Source organism: Cupressus sempervirens, chromosome 5 (assembly GCF_028749045.1).
Source record: "Cupressus sempervirens isolate cs-2001-9-10 chromosome 5, ASM2874904v1, whole genome shotgun sequence".
In the NCBI taxonomy this organism is placed as follows: Eukaryota; Viridiplantae; Streptophyta; class Pinopsida; order Cupressales; family Cupressaceae; genus Cupressus; species Cupressus sempervirens.
In genome coordinates, this window is record NC_143122.1 from 907,697,456 (window position 1) to 907,717,211 (window position 19,756).

General features: G+C 38.0%; 1 protein-coding gene across 3 annotated transcripts in view; it reads left to right on the plus strand.

Annotated features, from left to right (window-relative positions):
* Nucleotides 1-18,684, plus strand: part of ABCF4 (general control non-repressible 4) — a 19,647-nt gene extending 963 nt beyond the window's left edge. For all 3 annotated transcript variants that reach the window (XM_089832881.1, XM_089832882.1, XM_089832880.1), the window contains one exon: nucleotides 16,422-18,684. In XM_089832881.1, the coding sequence (XP_089689007.1) occupies nucleotides 16,439-18,595 (2,157 nt within the window). In that variant the 5' untranslated portion in view covers nucleotides 16,422-16,438 and the 3' untranslated portion in view covers nucleotides 18,596-18,684. The remainder of the gene's footprint in view (nucleotides 1-16,421) is intronic.
* The last annotated feature ends 1,072 nt before the right edge of the window (nucleotides 18,685-19,756 follow it).

Below are 19,756 nucleotides of genomic sequence, written 5' to 3' on the forward strand. Positions count from 1 at the left end.
TTTTCAAAAAGCTCTAAATGTTAACTAGCTGCTTCTTCCCAGTGGAGAGAATCTAGTACACATGCTAACTCTGCTAGTCATCATTTGTGTTGGAAACTTAAAATAATCCTTTCTATGAGATCCTTACATCTCTGCTGTTGGGAAAATAAGATAAAAAAATAGCCCAAAAGCTTAGACATTGAATAGCGGACTCCTCCTGAAATGAAAAAATGATTGTATTTTCTTCAGATTTCACTTTGATTTCTTGATTTTCAATTTTCAATTCCCTAACACTAAGATCGGCCATTTTCCATGTTCTTTTTCTCTGAAAAGATCCTTGAGGGAATGCAAGGAGAGTTCCTCCAGCACTTTCCATGTTGTTTAAGAATCTCCATTGCCGTGGCCTTCGTCTTGGCCTTACACTCAACCTGCAAGAGCATGCAGAGCTTTTTCCACCGCCCCAACACGTACCATTTCCTTCAAAACACGCAACATTTCCTTCGAAACATGCAACACATCAAGAAGACATATTTTAAGTTTTCAAGCATTGAGGATATGGAATTATTCGATCTGGAGATCTGAATTAAGTGAAATCTTGAAATTAGGATAGTAAACAAGGTGTTGGTTCCCAAAACCGCAAATTGGAAATCCAAGAGCTTGCCACTTCTTCGATAGGACTTCTCAATCAGTTCTGGCCAACAAATGGGAATACTTCTTGATTCCCCTGTACTGCAGGCTCCTGTACACCTAGGCGGGTAAACCTTCACCTCAAACATTCACTGTTTGGTTCAAGGCTTTTCTATAGCGAATTTAAACTTCTGGAGTTTTCCGGTTGGCAAGGTCCTCAAACTAAAAAATGAAAACTGGATGCTGGATAATGGTCGAATGTTTTGTATAATTGAATAATTAATTTGATGCTTGTAGAAGGAATATATAGATTTTTTGACTTCAATAATAAAAAGACCAGTGCCTCTGCTCATTCAGGCAATAGAGTCATCTTTAGTGAACTTTCACGTACAATTTTATAATGTTTTACGCACTTATACTACCAACAATTAAATAATCAAGATGCGACAGATCAAATATTTATATAAGCTTAAATTAATCCAGATTGAATTTTAGCTCCTCTGGTAGGGAGACAAACTCGACACAAATACGAAAATGATTTAATATTTCACAATATCTGCAATGATCAAATTTAAAATGCTAAATGATCGTGTCCACTTATCCAATATTTAAATTGTATACAAAATTCCAGAAAATAATTACAAAGGACAATTCACCTGCAATTTAAATCTCCACGCCTTTAATAATAAACGAAGAACATTTTATTTTATTATTAAAATAAAATAATAGAATGTATATTACAAAGTCATAATGAGCCCCTTATTCCTTCATACAATAAATAAATATAAAATACTTCTTTAGAGTGTATGAATGTGAATGTTCGAATTTGTTCCTCTTGACCTCCCCTTTCAACTTGTATTTATATCTTTCTTTGCAAATAGGTGTAATGTTCAATATGAAACATTGTATCTTCTTATTGAATTGCACCTTTTCATGATTTCATTTTAATTTAAAATACCGATAAGGTAATTGTCGATTTCATTGCATTAGGAACTTCATCATTTGTTAGAGATTGATCAACATAATACCAAAACTTGCGGTAATAATATGCACAATTATAAGACTTCATTTTTGACGAAAGCATCCTGTCCATTTGAAGATGTAACACTCGAATCTGCATATCTTTGAGAGCGACAAAATCAGACACTATAGGCAACCTTTCAATTCCAATGACTGTAATGCTTTGTAGAAGGAATGAATTCGTAGAAGGAATGAATTCAGCAGTTACACACATACGTATTGAAGAGATGCCAAGATTAACACTACAGAATCTGTTGGTGTTTCCCATTGCCGAGTATATCCATAACATTTTGAAGCCATATATAATTCAATTGATTTTGATCGCTCCTGAGTCATTACTGCATATACGTTATTGCCATCACCTTCGAACCCATTATTGTACTGGATATGCAAGATTTTGGGATATCATAAAACTGTACTCACACTTATGTTTACATGTTTTGGAATTCAACGTCATTAAATTCTCTTTATACAGCGTCCAATCACGTCATTTGTCTTTGCAGTATATTTGTTGCACATCCTTGACATACACACGCACAGGTATCTACATGATGGTTATTGCTTCCTATATTATCAGAATTGCTGATCCTTTCATAACCATTGGATTGATGTAGTCACTGCATTTTATCATTATGCCACTGTTTATTGCATGTGGTCTTACATTCACTGCTGCTACAATCATCTCCAAAGGGTGTTCATTGTTTGCGTATGCACATGATGTATCTGGTTTTTAAGTCTCCACCACTTTGATTATCGTTGCTTGGGAAAGTTTGACATTATGTAATACTTGTTCACACTATAAACTTCTATCTTTCACCCATAGGCTCAGATAATGATAAGCATAACATCTCTAACATTCTTGTGACATGAAATTCCAGAGTCATTACAGATGTGCAACCATTCCAGCTTTCAACGTGTTTGTTTTCTGAAATAAGTTTGGAGCGTGTGATTTTTTATTTTCAATCATTGGATTATCTGCCAACCACTGTTGAGATATTTATTCATAATATTTTTGAATCATGAGTTCCCTTAGCTGATTTGTTTCCTTTTGGATAATCCATGAAGAGATTGAGAAGAGCAAGTTGCTTCAATAAACTTATGGTCACGAAGAACTTCACTGGGTCTAGGTTGTAGCGGTTATGAAGAGAACTTGACGAATTCCAAGTACTTTTGCAAGACAAGTGGGGCTTCCTGTGCTGCTTCCTCACAAACAGTTCTATAATGTGCCCAAGCTGTGCACATTGATCTATTCTTTCACTCATCAAAGTTCAAACAAACCCCCAGCTAGCAGGACTGATATCACCGCACATGCTGTTACAGAATCGCTGTAACCAACTCAACACAGCATACAGTAGACTTCACAACTGGAAAGATTAGGGTAACTGGAAATATGGTCACTTCTTGAAAGTTTGAAAATGCTTCTATAAATGTTGGCTTCATTTGTTAATTATATTAGGGCCTGTTTGGATCGTGGATTAGAGTAGGAATTAGAATACATAATTCTCAAAATTATCAAATCCACTGTTTGGGTCCACCAAATGAGAATGGGAATTAGAAAAAAAAAGAATCCGGTATCTTTATTTGCCCCCCAAAACCAAGCTTTGGTATTCCATCTAAATAGGTGGAATTGTGCAAATACCCATTTTAATTCCATTTTTCAAAAAATGAGTATTACACATTATTGAAATAAAATTGTTTTTAACGTCCAGTCCGTTCGTTTGATCACTCATTTTGCAACACACGATTTTTCCCCATTGTCGCCTCTGCACATATCTTCTCTGCTCGTTGCTGCTGTTTAAGATATTCTTGAGGGAAATGCTTCATTTATTACCATTGCAAAGCATTTCTTTTCAAATGATTAAATTCTTCTCACTCCAAATTTCTGTGAGCTTGGGGGTTTAGAAATGGATGAAACTTATTTGACTAAATTATATTTAATGAATTCTTGACAAAGGTGTATTTGAAAAAATAAAATAATTCTGCACACTTGAATCCAAGATTTATCAATGCATGCACCGAATAGTAGCAGACACAAATATCACTAAGATTTTGGTCATATCAATGCATACATCGAATAGGGCATATTGCAGATCTCAAGGGGCAACTTTTCCAAATCGCTGCTGTGGTCAAGTTTAAAATGTTGCAGCTTGGTTATATCAAATGTGAATATACTTCCAAATCCTTCATATAAGCTCAATGATGTCTTGTCTATGCTCTGTAGTTCTTCAATGCTCTGTTTCTCAACAATGGGTGAAATCAACCTCTCCAACTGCATGCTCTTGAGTTCAGGGAGTGAAGATAAGATATCTAGACCTTTCACTATTGCCCTCTTTGTACAACAATTGAATACCATCTGAACTTTCAGCTTTTTCATGGATTTCAAAAATGGGGGAAGAATGTATTCTCTTGAAGTGAAGAGTAACAATAGAGCCTCTGCCTCAGGGAAATCAATATCAGGCCAGTGATTCTCCTCCGTATATTCTGGTTGGTATTCCAATTTCACAGTGTGCAACCAAACGGAGAAATCTATATTCTCATAATGAATTCTTGGTCAACCAAACAGTCCCAAATTGAATTCCCTAATCATAAACAGAATTCCAAATTCTAGAATCTTAAAGCCAGCATTCTGAATGCCAATGCTTAATTTATACTTCAGCAACCAAACGGGCCCTTAACTTCACTCTCTGGAATACTTTAGTCATGGCTTTTTATTGGTTTGAAACATATTGTTTGAATGTAAGTGGTGGGTAAGATGTAAAAATTAGCCCCCTGACATGGTGTTTGGGACTCTAAATTTGCCAAAATTTGGAGTTCCATCAGTGGCTCTTTTTGGGGACGTATGCTCCCTGTGAGCATAGTGAGATCACAGCAATCTCTGGAATGGCAGACCGAGCATCCATGCTTAATGATGCAAGGTGAAATTTGGGTGGCCCCAGACCCCCCAAAAAACGAACATAGGTCCTTCCCTCTATCAAACACAGTGTTCTGATCATGTAACACTTTGAAGTTGCTGATTATGGTAAGCTTTCCCTTCTTTATTTCAATCTGCTGCCCATACATCAAACCTGTATTAGATGCACCGTCCTCATAGATGATGGTTATTGGCTCTACTTCTTCAATGTAGTCTTTAGGATCTGATTTATGTTTAGCCTCTGAGAAGTAATCAAGTACACTATAGTCTTTGCTAGGTGGAAGATCTTTATGCATACAATCTGACCCACTTTCAATAAAAGAATTCAAAGATAACTCACATTCAAGAACTTCCTTTTTATCAAGAACTTGATCAGGTAGGATACTGGGATAATTTTCAGAACTATTCTCCAACATACTTTCCTCATTACGCTTGGCTGATCCAATATCATCTTCACATGGTTGATTCAACTCTTGCACATAGGACGAACTAGTACATGGCTCATTTGCTAAATACACCTCCTCATTCATATCTTGAGTTTAATCATCTTCAAAGCTGTCATCAGGCCTTCTATCTTCATCATGGTGCTGATGGATTTGGCTGCATGGAAATTCCTCTTCAAACAATGAATTTGAGAATATAGTGAATTCAGATCTGTCTTCTATTACTTCTTCTTCGAACAATGGGTTCAAGAATATAGAGAATTCAACCATACTATCATGAGAGCTTTCATCTGGATCATCAAGTGTGTCATCAACAAGACTAATGTCTTCATCAACATTATCTTCTAAAATTTCCTCTTGTTCATACACCATATGATGTTCTACTTCATTGCCACTATTTGATGTTTCAGAATGATCATCTTCATCAAGTGCCTTCTGAGAATGCATTGATCCATCAACCTGCTCAGCATGGTGAATTGAGAAAAAATTTGGACCATTTCTTTAAACATGTTTTTGATATTCTAAATCTAAAAAGGCTGAAATTTCTTCCACACTGAAAGAATCCTCTTCCTTATTTTGACATTCACTGTCATCTGTAGGCATATCATCATGGGCTGATTCTCCTTTTGAATGTTCAAAATTTTCATCTCCATTTGAATCTAAAACTTCATTTTACTCATATGTTACTTCAGTTTCACATTCATTTTCCTTTGCAACTAGTTCATTATCCATAAGTTTGAGAAAGTTAATAAACTGATGATCATATAAGAGGCCTAATTTCTGCATCTTGAAGAGAAGATCAAATGATGGAGGTTTGTATTCTTAAGGTATTTCTTGATAAGCATTAAACATCCTCATAAAAAATTGTGTTGCAGTTTCATCTTCTTGCTTTTCTAAATTCAAATATGCATCCAAAGGAGATAGATAACTTGGACTTTCATCCAATATTTGGAAGAGAAGCATCAAATCAGGATCTTTTGGCGAGATTCCCAACTCATGAAACTTTCTTATCAATTCCTTGCGTGAAGGCATGATGTTTGAAGGTACTTCCCGAAAAATATCTACCATCCTTATAAATAAGTGTGTTGATGTCTCACCTTCATATCTTTCCAAATTGAAAAATTCATCTAAAGGGTGTATGTATTCTTCCTCCACGATGAAACATAGATTCACCTCTTGATCGTAGTGTACTTTCTCCATGTTAGGTAATCAAATCATTTCCTTCTAAGTCCTCTCCCTCAGTAGAGTTACCAACTGAAATTTTATTAAATAGAGTTGCCACCTCTTTTAAGGAATGTATTGATCTATTGATCTTCCAGGTTCTTACTTTCAACAAAGTACGCTCTCAATCGAACTGATACAACTATTTTTTGATGTTGATCTACGATCTTAGAAATTTTGGGTAACTTCGCAATATGTATTTTGAGCAACTCTCCCCAGCGGAGTTGCCAATTTGTTGGTTCCCAAAACCACAGATTGGAAATCCAAGAGCCCACCACTTCTTCGATAGGACTTCTCAATCAGTTCTGGCCAACGAATGAGAATACTTCTCGATTCCTCTGCACTTCAGGCTCCGCTACACCCGGGCGGGTAAACCTTCACCTCAAATGCTGACTGTTTGGTTCAAGGCTTTTCTATAGCGAATTTAAACTTTTGGAGTTCTCTGGCTGGCAAGGTCCTTGAAATAAAAAAATGAAAATTGGATGCTGGATAATGGTTAAATGTTTTGTATAATTAAATAATTAATTTGATGTTTGTAGAAGGAATATATAGATTTTTTGAATTCAATATTAAAAAGACCAGTGCCTCTGCTCATTCGGGCAATAGAGTCAACTTCAGTGAATTTTCATGTACAACTTTATAATGTTTTACGCACTTATACTACCAACAATTAAATAATCAAAATGCGACAAATCAAATATTTATACAATCTTAAATTAGTCCAGATTAAATTTTAACTCCTCTGGTAGGGAGACAAATTGGACACAGATACAGAAATGATTTAATATTTCACAATATTTGCGATGATCAAATTTAAAATGCTAAATGATCGTGTCCACTTATCCGATATTTAAATTGTATACAGAATTCCAGAAAATAATTACAAAGGATGATTCACCTGCAGTTTAAATCTCCACGCCTTTAATAATAAACGAAGAATATTTTATTTTATTATTATTTTTTGATCGGTAAGTTTTTTTTATATATATATTAAACATAAAATAAACAGAACAGTTATAAGTCCTTCAAAGAGCGTCGAACCACCATTAACAAAAAGCCCTCCATCCATAAACACCACCCTACAGCTGCCTACCAGAATTTCGATACATTACAACAGCCATGACCAAAAATATCCTTAACCATCCTACCCCTGGCCCGAACCCTCTACACTATTTCATAGCCACAAAAACTACATACATAACTGTCGCCTAATAACAAAAAGTAACTTTAAACCATAGCAAACTAACCCAGCAAAAACACTCGTAGCATACCAACAATCCATAAACGCCTACCCCTGACTTTTGGGAACAGCTCTCCCACCTTGTGGATTGTGCGTTGACGTGGAAAATTTACCTACTCATTTTCCAGCTGAACCTCCCCACCTTTCGCTCGGCTTAACTCCTCTCGCAGCTTCTTCCAGGCATCCTTGGCTGCCTTATACAGAGAAGGCTTATCTACCTTCGCCTTCCATCGCATAAAGGCGATGTAGCCATAACGCCTTCCTTCGTCCTCGTCTTCGAAACACTCATGCTTGGAACCGATCACTCGAGTATGGAATCTAGGCCTCCCAACATGACTTGAAACAGCGATCTGGCAACAGAGTCGACTTCCTTCACGGTTTTGTTTAACTCTAGCCCCCACGCCACTACCATTGCAATAACATCAAGATTAGAGCAATGTTTCATCATTCGCTCCTAAAACTGAGCACCAATAACACCCAAAACTGCCTCGATCATCCCTTCAGTTTTTATCTTTAGCAAGCCCTTCAACCTCTCCTTACTAATAGGCCCTTCAAATGCTTTTAGTTGCTTGTTTGAGTCCATAGCAAAAGAGGCCTCCGTTACAGTTGTCTTCTCCATGCACTGAAAAGATAACTAGAGATGAACAACCGCCTTCACCGCGTTTCCTAAATGAAACTTCCAACTTCAATTCTCCTAAAAACACTTGCCTTGCATGCTTAAAGTGTCCATTCAAAATCGAGTCCCATATATTGTCGCCGCTGAAACAAAACTGGCTACTGACACAAATCTAAAAGCCAAAAAAAAAAAGTGTGAAACTTCATTCTTACTAATCTTCTCGTGCGCAGCCCCATCAAATCCATCAAAACTTCACCAGCCAACCATAAATGACTGACACCAGTATAACTACCCATCGCCATTGCCAAATCACCCATCCAATCGTACCATTCGAAAGTCATCAAATGCAATTGTATTAATTTGGGGGAATGTTGTTGCTCAATTTGCTAGCTTGTCCGCCTCCACATTACCCTCCCGATAGACGTGACTCACCTTAAAATTATTAAAAGTTTCTAGCTCCTCTCTAATCTTTTGTATTGGATTCCGATAAAACCATGCCTACACAAAACCTTAACAATACCATCCACCACAATTTTTGAATCCTCGTCAAGGTGAAGATAATTAACACCTAATTTTTTGGTTAATAATATTGCTAGAAGTGCAGCCTCTATCTCAGCCGCATTATTAGTGCCATCCACTAGCTGTTTCGCCACAAAACCAATAATATCTCCTTGTCCATTTCTGGCCACTGCCCTGCACTTGATAAACTTTTGTTCCCTTTTGAAGCACCATCAAAATTAATTTTAATCCAGTTCCCTATTGGCGGGCGCCACCTAACCTCCTTCCTATCAACTTTTAGCTTACCTTCCACCCATTTTATTTTAATCCGAGGGCAAAATTTTTGCACCTTGCTGTCCCAACTATTAAAAATTCTCCTCGGGTGCTGTAACATTCCATTGGCATTCATACACTCTTCAATAGCTCGGTGAATTCTTTCCTAGACCCTATCCACACTTTCCAATATATCTTGAAAGATCCGCCTATTACGCTCCTTCCTTACTTCCCAAATGACTAATGCTGGACTAACAACCCAAATATTTGAGTAAATAGATTTTTTGAAAGCTATCGGCCAACCTTGAAACATGCCTTGAAGATAATCCGGTAGGGGAGCAGACCAGCATAGATGCATCTTCAAATGCATCCAACATTGTTGAGCAAAATCACACTGTACCAAAAGATGATTTGCAGTTTCCGTCGCATTCAGACATAGAGCGCAACGAGACGGGCTCACAAACCTAAACTTATACCTCCTATCATCCGTTAGGATCTTGCCCTTCAAAGCTAACCATGCAAATGCTCCAGCCTTGGGCATACATAATTTATTCCAACACAACTTATAGGGCCACCCATCAGAAACAATGACCTTTTTACCAAGTTGATAAACCCAACTTTGCTGAGTAACATCCACTCTTGGAAGCACACCAGAGAATCCTATCCTCCTAATAACTCAAATTAATTTGCCTTTCCTGGAAAATACCTTTTAATCTCAATTTATGTTCCTTTGACAGCTGCAAATTGGAGAAGTCCTTCCAGATCCAGCAAGAGCCTACCTCCGATTGCCTCTCCTCCACATAACAATCCACTGTGTCACCCCATGCAGCCTCCATCACCGGAATAAGATCTTCAACTCCCTCTAGATCAGCCAACCTACTGAACCTGTTCCAAGAGTCATGCCAAAAGAAGGCTTTTTCCCCATTACCAATGTGCCAAGAGATATGTTTAGTAATTATAGGCCTACAATTCAACATGAAATTCCAAATAGCTGATCCTTTCAGAGGGTTCCTAACAGTAAGAATCCTCAAAGGGTCCCCAGAGTCTAAATATTTAGCTTGTAATATTTTGACCCATAATTCCCAATGCCTTATTGACATCTTGCCATCTACGTAGACCCACTCCCCCCGTTTCTTCGACTGGCACAAAGACTCCCATGCTACCAAATGAATTTTCTCCTCATTTTGAGTACCATTCCAAAGGAATTTCCTCATCCTCTGTTCAATATACCTTAACACCTCCACCGGGATTTTCAAACAGCTTATAGAGAAAGTTGGAATAGCTGAAATTATCGTTTGTAGAAGTAAAATTCTTCCTGCAAAGGACAATCACCTCCCTTTCCAACCATCCAAGTGCTTAATGCAACTATCAATCAATTCTTTCTATAAATTAGAATTATTTCTACCCTGAAACAGTGGTATACCTAAGTACTTATTTGGTAGCTTTCCATGCCTCACCCCCATAATTTGACATATCTTAGCCTAAATCTTACTTGCAGTATTGCAAAAGAAGATCTCAGATTTTTGCCAATTTATGAACTGCCCCAACACTTTGCCATACTCCTTTAAAACATTTTTAATACAATAAGCCCCCTTAACACTAGCCTCACCCATTAAAAAATTGTCATTCACGAACTGTAAATGTGTAACTGAATCAATACCTCTAGCAACCTGCAAGCCTTTCCACCTTCTATCTTTTTTTGCTTTTGAGATTGCTCTCCCCAGCACTTCCGCCAAAATAATAAAAAGAAAAGGAGATAGAGGATCTCCTTGATGAATACCTCTCTCCATTTTGAAGAAATCTTGAGGGCTGCCATTAACTAACATTGAGATGCGGGGGGAATCAATACAAGAGAAGATCCATTTACACCAACAACTACTGAAACCAAACTTATCAAGAACCTTCAACAAAAAATGTCTGTTCACATTGTCATAAGCCTTTCGGATATCCAATTTAATCATCATATCAGCATCCTTGTTCAATCTCAACGAATGTATGGCTTCATGGATTGTAATAATTCCTTCAAAGATGGACTTTCCAAGAGCGAAACCACTCTATTTTGGGGAAATATTTGTGGGCAAAACCAACTTAAGCCTATTCTCCATTACCTTAGAAATCACCATATAAACTGTGTTACATAAGGAAATAGGCCTAAAGTCGTTAAAAGTTTCTCTATCCCCTTTTTTGGGTATGAGTGAGATAAAGGTATTGTTCAGATCTTTAAACACAAATTCCTTCCTTCTAGATTCCTCTACAACCTCCCAGAGTTCCTGCTCGACCAAATCCCATGCTTCTTGAAAGAAAAGAGCTGGAAACCCATCCAGACCAAGCATTTTATCCCTTGATTCCCTTCCCATACTAAAAAGGGCAGTTTTAACTTCCTCCATCGACACCGGACGAGTCAACATGTTATTTTGGGCATCTGAAATCAACGTAGGAATACCATCCAACAAACCTTGAGAATCCTCCTCTGAGGCTTCATTATGTGGAGCACCTAGCAAATCCTTGAAAAACCTTACTGCCTCACCATTAATCTGTGCTTGATCCGTAATAGTAACCCCATCCAAGTTCTTAGTAGAGAAAATCTTATTGACTGTTCTCCTTTCCTTAACTGAATTATGAAAGTATTTAGTATTTCGATCACCCTCCTTAAGCCACAATTTTGAAGACTTTTGCCTCCAAAAAATTTCCTCCTCCTGTAAAACTACATCATATTCTTTCTTCAAATTCAACTTCTGTTGATATAAATCATCGTCCATACCCCCAGCCATCACCACCTCATTCACTCCCGCCAACTATTTCTCTAACTTAAACTTTTCATCAAAGATATTCTTAACACTACCTTGTTCCACACTTTCAACTGTTCCTTCACAAATTGTAGTTTCTTTAAAAACTTAAAAGCAAAGGTGCCTTTACGTTTAGCAGCCATACTCCACCATCCTTTAATCAAATAAAAAAAACCATCTTCGCACATCCACATCTTTTCAAACCTAAAAGGAGCACGCTCCGGCGTTGAACCATTTCTTATATTTAAACAAATAGGAAAGTGATCAGAACCTGTAAGGGGCAAGATGTCAGCTTGGCACAACCACTCCATGCTGCTCTAATCACCGTCCAATAAAAAACAATCAATCTTCTCAGAAATATTGGTGAATCCTTTCCTCTGATTAGTCCATGTAAAATCTCCATTAGAAAAAGGCAAATCTTGTAAATTATTCATTAGAAGGAAATCAGCAAACTCCTGATGACTTCTATTTAATTTAACCAACCCGCCTAGTTTCTCGCTCGGAGATAGAATTGCATTAAAGTCACCACTCAACACCACCAGCCTTCCATCCCACTATCTCAATTTATTCGTCAAGAGTGACCACAACTGTGATTTAAGGGTCTGTTGACATGACCCATATATGTTAAAAGCCAAAAAACTCATGTGTAGCTGAAAAGAGGAAATATTCACCAGTTGCCAATAAGAACTAGAATCCACCAAAGAAACACAAACTGAAGCCTCTTTCCATAAGACGCCTAAACCACCAAACGCACCATCAATGTCTACCAACATACACTGCTAAGACAAAAGTTTTTTAGAAAGAAAAACTCTACCTTCACCACTTAACTTTGTTTCTTGTAAAAGACAACATCAGAATTAGCTTGATCAACCACACGTTTGACCACGTGCAATTTGTTAGGGGCATTGCAGCCTCTAACATTCCAAGAAAGAAACTTCATGGCTTTCGAGAAGAGGTGTATCCTCTTCTCGATCTTAGTAGTTTAGCCTAGTCCGTTGCGCAACCAACAATGGCAACTTTGACAATCACTGATTTTGGGCCCCTTTTTTCCTTCTCAAAGACCTTAGGTTTACTAATTACCGATGGTGTCATTCGAATTGAACGCTTTTGTTCAAGCACCAACGAATCCATAATCCCACACTCATCTGCCCCAATATCCTCATCACAAGAAAACTCAGATTCAGAAGCCAGGGCATCCCTCCTTCGTTCCTTTTTACTATCCAAAAAAGAATCTAGAGTTCTGATTAGGGATATTTGTATATCTTTGAAGATTTCATCTTCCACCCAATCCTTGCCCACCTGTGTTGAAACCTCCCCCACCACCTCATTGACACACTCCTCCCCCTGTGGCACTAACTCTCTCATCCAGAACTTGTTTACCACCCTCACCAACATTCTTGTCAAAGGTATCCGGGACATACAAATTCTGACCTTGAGGGGTAGGAACAATCTTTGGGGATCCTTGGATATTATACAACTGGGAGTAAGGGGTCTTTGTCACAACTTGTGTAGACTGGGCAGCAGTCCCGCAACTCAAATCTGCACCTAGACTGCGACCACCATCACTAGAGCCACTCTCCAAGCCATCATTAGAATCCGCTTTTGTTTCAGCTCTATAAATCATTTCCTCCTCAAAAGAAATAGACCATGGGGGAATAATTTCCCTCTACCTCTCAGTATACTTCATCAAATCCAAACAAAAATTCTCCACTTGTCCTTTCCCTTTACCAATATTCGCTTGAAGAGTAACATGATTAGCATAATCAGCATCAATGACAACTGCAAATTCCCCTTTCGGAATGCGAATAGCAATTTGATCAGGCACAAAATAGTAGTCTTGCATCTTAATCAGAATCCTAGAATATTGATACAGACGATTCTTTTCCAACAATTCTTCTGATTTAAGGAAAACCCCTAAACCATTTCCGATCATTTGCAGGGTTTCCTCATCGTTGTATTCCCATGGTAAATTTTTTAGGTTAACCCAGAGCAAAACTTCCTTCACCTTTTTAGTCTTCGGATTAAAATTTGGTCGCCAGTCAGAAACATAGAAACCTTTCCCAACATATATGGGCCTCCATTTAAGATGGCCCTCCTATCATCAGGTGTAGGACAAATTACTAGGAAAAATTCATTAGCTAAAGGCTTGAGCACAATATTTTCACCCCAGTTAGCATTCAACCACTCCTGAATTTTCCTTATAGAAGGCCAATGTCCTAACCACTTCATAAACAAAGCCCTACATTGAAGACGTTTAACATAATCACTCTAGGAGGAATTTTGCATTGGGAGTGGAAATCCTACATATATTTTTGTTTAGGGCATCAGATGACATACCCACTGTTGCCGTATTCTCTTGTTGAACATGTTTCAATTGCCAAAACTTCCGTTCCATCTGCTCAAAGTCGAAGTGATGAGGTATTGACGGATCTCCGTTAAAACGCTGAGAAGCCCCATTCCCCTTCCTCCCAGGCCTTTGATAGCTCTAAAAAACCCAACCCTGTCGATTACCATTCCATCGTGAAGGCCTCCTATCATTATCATGTGTAGCCCGAGGGGATGTTAAAAGACCGCCTTGAGCCGCTATACACCCCACCATCAAACCCAGTTTGCGCTTGTGCCCTCGACTGAAACAACCTATTCCATTTGACTCTGCCATCTCTACGTGACTAGGGCACCATTAGGGCATCTCTACCAAACCCTGGCTGGACGCCATTCTTGCCTAGATGCCATTCGTATGTTGCTTGTAGGAAGTTTTTTAATATTTAAAATATTTTTCCATTTTATTTTATTATTAAAATAAATTAATAGAATTTATATTACAAAGTCATAATGAGCCCCTTATTCCTCCATCTAATAAATAAATATAAAATACTTGTTTAGAGTGTATGAATGTGAATGTCCGAATTTGTTCCTCTTGACTTCCCCTTTCAACTTGTATTTATATCTTTCTTTGCAAATAGGTGTAACATTCAATATGAGACATTGTATCTTCTTATTAAATTGCACCTTTTCATGATTTCATTTTAATGTAAATTACCGATAAGGTAATTGTCCATTTCATTGCATTAGGAACTTCATCATTTGTTAGAGATTGATCAACATAATACCAAAACTTGCGGTAATAATATGCACAATTATAAGACTTCATTTTTGACGAAAGCATCCTGTCTGTTCGAAGATGTAACACTTGAATCTGCATATCTTTGAGAGCAACAAAATCAGACGCAATAGGCAACCTTTCAATTCCAATGATTGTAATGCTTTGTAGAAGGAATGAATTCGTAGAAGGAATGAATTCAACAGTTACACTCATACGTATTGAAGAGATGCCAAGATTAACACTACAGAATCTGTTGGTGTTTCCCATCACCGAGTATATCCATAACATTTCAAAGCCATATATGACTCAATTGATTTTGATCGTTCCTGAGTCATTACTGCATATACGTTATTGCCATCACCTTCAAACCCATTATTGTGCTGGATATGCAAGATTTTGGGATATCATAAAACTGTATTCACACTTACGTTTACATGTTTTGGAATTCAACGTCATTAAATTCTCTTTATACGGCATCCAATCACATCATTTGTCTTTGCAGTGTATTTGTCACACATCCTTGACATACACACGCACAGATATCTACATGATGGTCATTGCTTCCTATATTATCAGAATCGCTGATCCTTTCATAACCATTGGATTGATGTAGTCACTGCATTTTATCTTTATGTCACTGTTTATTGCATGTGGTCTTACATTCACTACCGCTACAATCATCTCCAAAGGGTGTTCATTGTTTGCGTATGCACATGATGTATCTGGTTTTTAAGTCTCCACCACTTTGATTATCGTTGCTTGGGAAAGTTTGACGTTATGTAATACTTTTTTCACACTATAAACTTCTATCTTTCACCCATTGGCTCAGAGAATGATAAACATAACATCTCTAACATTCTTGTGACATGAACTTCCAGAGTCATTACAGATTTGCAACCATTCTAGCTTTCAACATGATTGTTTTCTGAAATAAGTTTGGAGCATGTGATTTTTTATTTTCAATCATTGGATTATCTGCCAACCACTGTTGAGATATTTCTTCATAATATTTTTGAATCGTGAGTTCCCTTAGCTGATTTGTTTCCTTTTGGATAATCCATGAAGAGATTGAGAAGAGCAAGTTGCTTCAATAAACTTATGATCATGAAGAACTTCACTGGGTCTAGGTTGTAGCGGTTATGAAGAGAACTTGACGAATTCCAAGTACTTTTGCAAGACAAGTGGGGCTTCCTGTGCTGCTTCTTCACAAACAGTTCTATAATGTGCCCAAGCTGTGCACATTGATCTATTCTTTCACTCATCAAAGTTCAAACAAACCCCCAGCTAGCAGGACTGATATCACCGCACATGCTGTTACAGAATTGCTGTAACCAACTCAACACAGTGTACAGTAGACTTCACAACTGGAAAGATTAGGGTAACTGGAAATATGGTCACTCCTTGAAAGTTTGAAAATGCTTCTATAAATGTTGGCTTCATTCGTTAATTATAATAACTTCACTCTCCAGAATACTTTAGTCATGGCTTTTTATTGGTTTGAAACATATTGTTTGAATATAAGTAGTTGGTAAGACGTAAAAATTAGCCCCCTGACATGGTGTTTGGGAAATTTGCCAAAATTTAAGAGTTCCATCACAAGGTTCGGGGAGTTTGTTGAGAACCATTTACATTCTTCTAAACAAGCAACCTTACTTTGACAGGTTTCACAGAATCTTTGGTTTGATATTGGTTTCTCTTGTACAGATTATTGTACAATTACCATGGGAAAGAAGAAAGGCGGAGAAGATACAGGTCCTGGTACGGCCTCTGGAAAAGTAAAATCTAAAGATAACAAGGAAGCGCCCAAGAAGGAAAAAATGTCAGTTTCTGCAATGTTGGCTAGCATGGACAATAAAAATGCTGAGAAGCCCAAGTCTTCAACTGCTTCCAAATCCAAGAACAAGCCTAAATCTGATTACATCGACGGTTTGGATTTGCCGCCTTCAGAAGATGAAGACTCTGAAGGGGAAGGGGCTTATAAACCCAGGAGAGGTGGGCTTGATGGGAATGATGGTAAGCCGTTAGAAATTTCTGTCACGGATAAGGAACTGAAGAAGCGAGAAAAGAAGGATCAGTTGGCTGCCTATGCTGTTGAGGTTGCTAAGCAGGAGGCCTTAAAGGATGACAGGGATGCATTTACTGTTGTTATTGGAAGCCGTACTGCTGTCCTAGAAGGGGATGACGATGCTGATGCCAATGTTAAAGATATCGCCATTGATAGCTTCTCAGTCTCTGCCCGAGGTAAAGAGCTTCTAAAGAATGCCTCCGTTAAAATTTCTCACGGAAAGCGCTATGGGCTTGTTGGACCAAATGGGAAGGGGAAATCTACTCTGTTAAAGCTCTTAGCATGGAGGAAGATCCCTGTACCCAAAAATATTGATGTACTACTAGTTGAGCAAGAGGTTGTTGGCGATGATAGATCTGCCTTGGAGGCTGTAGTTTCTGCAAATGAGGAATTGGTGGAACTGCGACAACAGGTTCAGATGTTGCAAAACTTGTCTTTGGAAGATGGGGCAGATGATGACAACGACAGTGGTGAAAAGCTGGCAGAGTTGTATGAAAGATTGCAAGTGATTGGATCCGATGCAGCAGAGGCACAGGCATCAAAGATCTTGGCTGGTTTAGGTTTCACAAAAGATATGCAGGTCCGTCCTACTAAATCTTTCAGTGGAGGTTGGCGAATGCGAATCTCTTTGGCAAGAGCTCTTTTTGTTCAGCCTACCCTTCTTTTACTTGATGAACCTACCAACCATTTGGATCTTAGAGCTGTTCTCTGGTTAGAAGAATATTTGGGTAGGTGGAAGAAGACACTTGTTGTTGTGTCTCATGATCGTGACTTCTTGAACTCAGTCTGTACTGATATCATACATCTGCACGATGAAAAACTTCATTTTTACAGAGGCAATTTTGATGCTTTTGAGGCTGGCTATGAGCAAAAACGCAAGGAAACCAATAAGAAATTTGAGATATACGAGAAACAAATAAAAGCTGCAAAGCGAAGTGGAAGCCGGACTCAACAGGAGAAAGTCAAGGACCGTGCAAAATTTAATGCAAATAAGGAGGCAGCAAAGAGCAAGGGGAAGGGAAAGACTGCAGATGAGGATGAACAGCCTGCAGAGGCCCCAAGAAGATGGAGAGATTATAGTGTGGAGTTCCACTTTCCGGAACCTACAGAACTCACTCCACCTCTTCTTCAACTTATTGAAGTTAGTTTTAGCTATCCTGGGAGGGAGGACTTTCGACTTAGTAATGTTGACGTGGGCATTGACATGGGAACACGTGTCGCAATTATAGGGCCCAATGGAGCAGGGAAGTCTACTTTACTCAATCTCCTTGCTGGTGATTTGCAACCTTCAGAAGGAGAGGTAAGGAGGAGTCAGAAGCTGAGGATTGGGAGGTATTCTCAACATTTTGTAGACCTGTTGACTATGGAAGAAACTCCTGTTCAGTATCTTCTAAGGCTGCATCCAGATCAAGAGGGGTTTAGTAAACAAGAGGCAGTGCGTGCAAAACTTGGTAAGTTTGGACTTCCCAGCCATAATCATCTCACACCAATTGCCAAGCTATCAGGAGGTCAGAAGTCACGCGTTGTTTTTACTTCAATTTCAATGTCTAAGCCCCATATTCTTCTGCTGGATGAACCCACAAATCACTTAGACATGCAGAGTATTGATGCATTGGGAGATGCACTAGAAGAGTTTACTGGTGGAGTTGTGCTGGTCAGTCATGATTCTAGGCTTATATCTCGAGTTTGTGAAGATGAAGAAAAGAGTCAAATCTGGGTTGTGGAAAATGGAACAGTAAGAACATTTCCAGGAACATTTGAAGAATACAAGGAAGAGCTTCAGAAAGAGATCAAAGCAGAAGTTGATGAGTGATACGTAATGCACATTAAATGAGATATTAAGTATTCAATTGTGTTACCACAATTTTTCTTTTATATATCTACTATGTTTCTTTGGTGGTACTTGAAGATGCATATTTGAATTTAATCTGTCCTTGTCGATGACTTTAAGCATGCTTATCTGATTATCATCTCTCAGCATCACTTAGAGCTTGTTTCGTTGACAAGTGAATTTTTGTATCAGAGTGCTATTCTTGAATATTTCCTTTTGTGTTTTTCCAATAATCTGACAAAGCAATTCACTATTTAGAGAGCAGTGCAATTAATTTCATTGAAGACTTGGCTTAAAGTGAGATATTCTTTTACGCTTCTGCTGATTGCAATGCCGTGATCCTGTTATACAATACTTTCATGAACATGTATATACTTTAATTTTTTGCATTGCCTGTAAATGCATAGTCAATTCAGAATGAAACATTTCAACATCATCCAATTCGCCTTGATTTCCATGATACTGTTATTGTGCTCAAGAAGAGAACCTTGTCATCTATTGGATGCTAAACAGGAAAATAGGAAAGAGTCGAGGTTTTTAGGGTGAGTACTTAGAGATTGAACTCAGCTAACCATTCCAACTTATGGTGGTACTCATATCTGTAGGTTGAAAGCCCATGTTACTTATTAGAAAACCTTCAGCCTTCACAAGTTATATAAGTGCAATCGTAATGACTTGAGTACCTTTTGTTATATTTGTTATAAAAATACAATTATAATGGCTTGAGTGCTCCTTGTTTTTGTTGGATTTGTGTCAAAATACCTGAAGTATACGGTGAAAGTAGTATTACACTAGATTAGAGCTAATCTTTTAAGTGGCATAAAAATATAGAGCTAATTTAATTTAAATTGTAAATGAGAGTCTATCAATCAATTCTATACCACTAATGAGGAATTGTACGCAAAATCCCAAGTGAACATGAATAAGGAGAGAAATTTTGGAACCACCTCAAACCTTTCTTAGGCATTAGGCTGTCATTACTGAGAAGATAATCAAGCTTCACTCTTTTTAGTTGTACCACACAGAAAAGGCTTCATTTTTATTATCCTCTTTTAGCCTCTTTGCAAAACTTCTGTTAGTTACCTCAAAAGTGTTGTCTCTTAATGATTAGCTGCAATAAGAAATGGCACATAGAAAGACTTA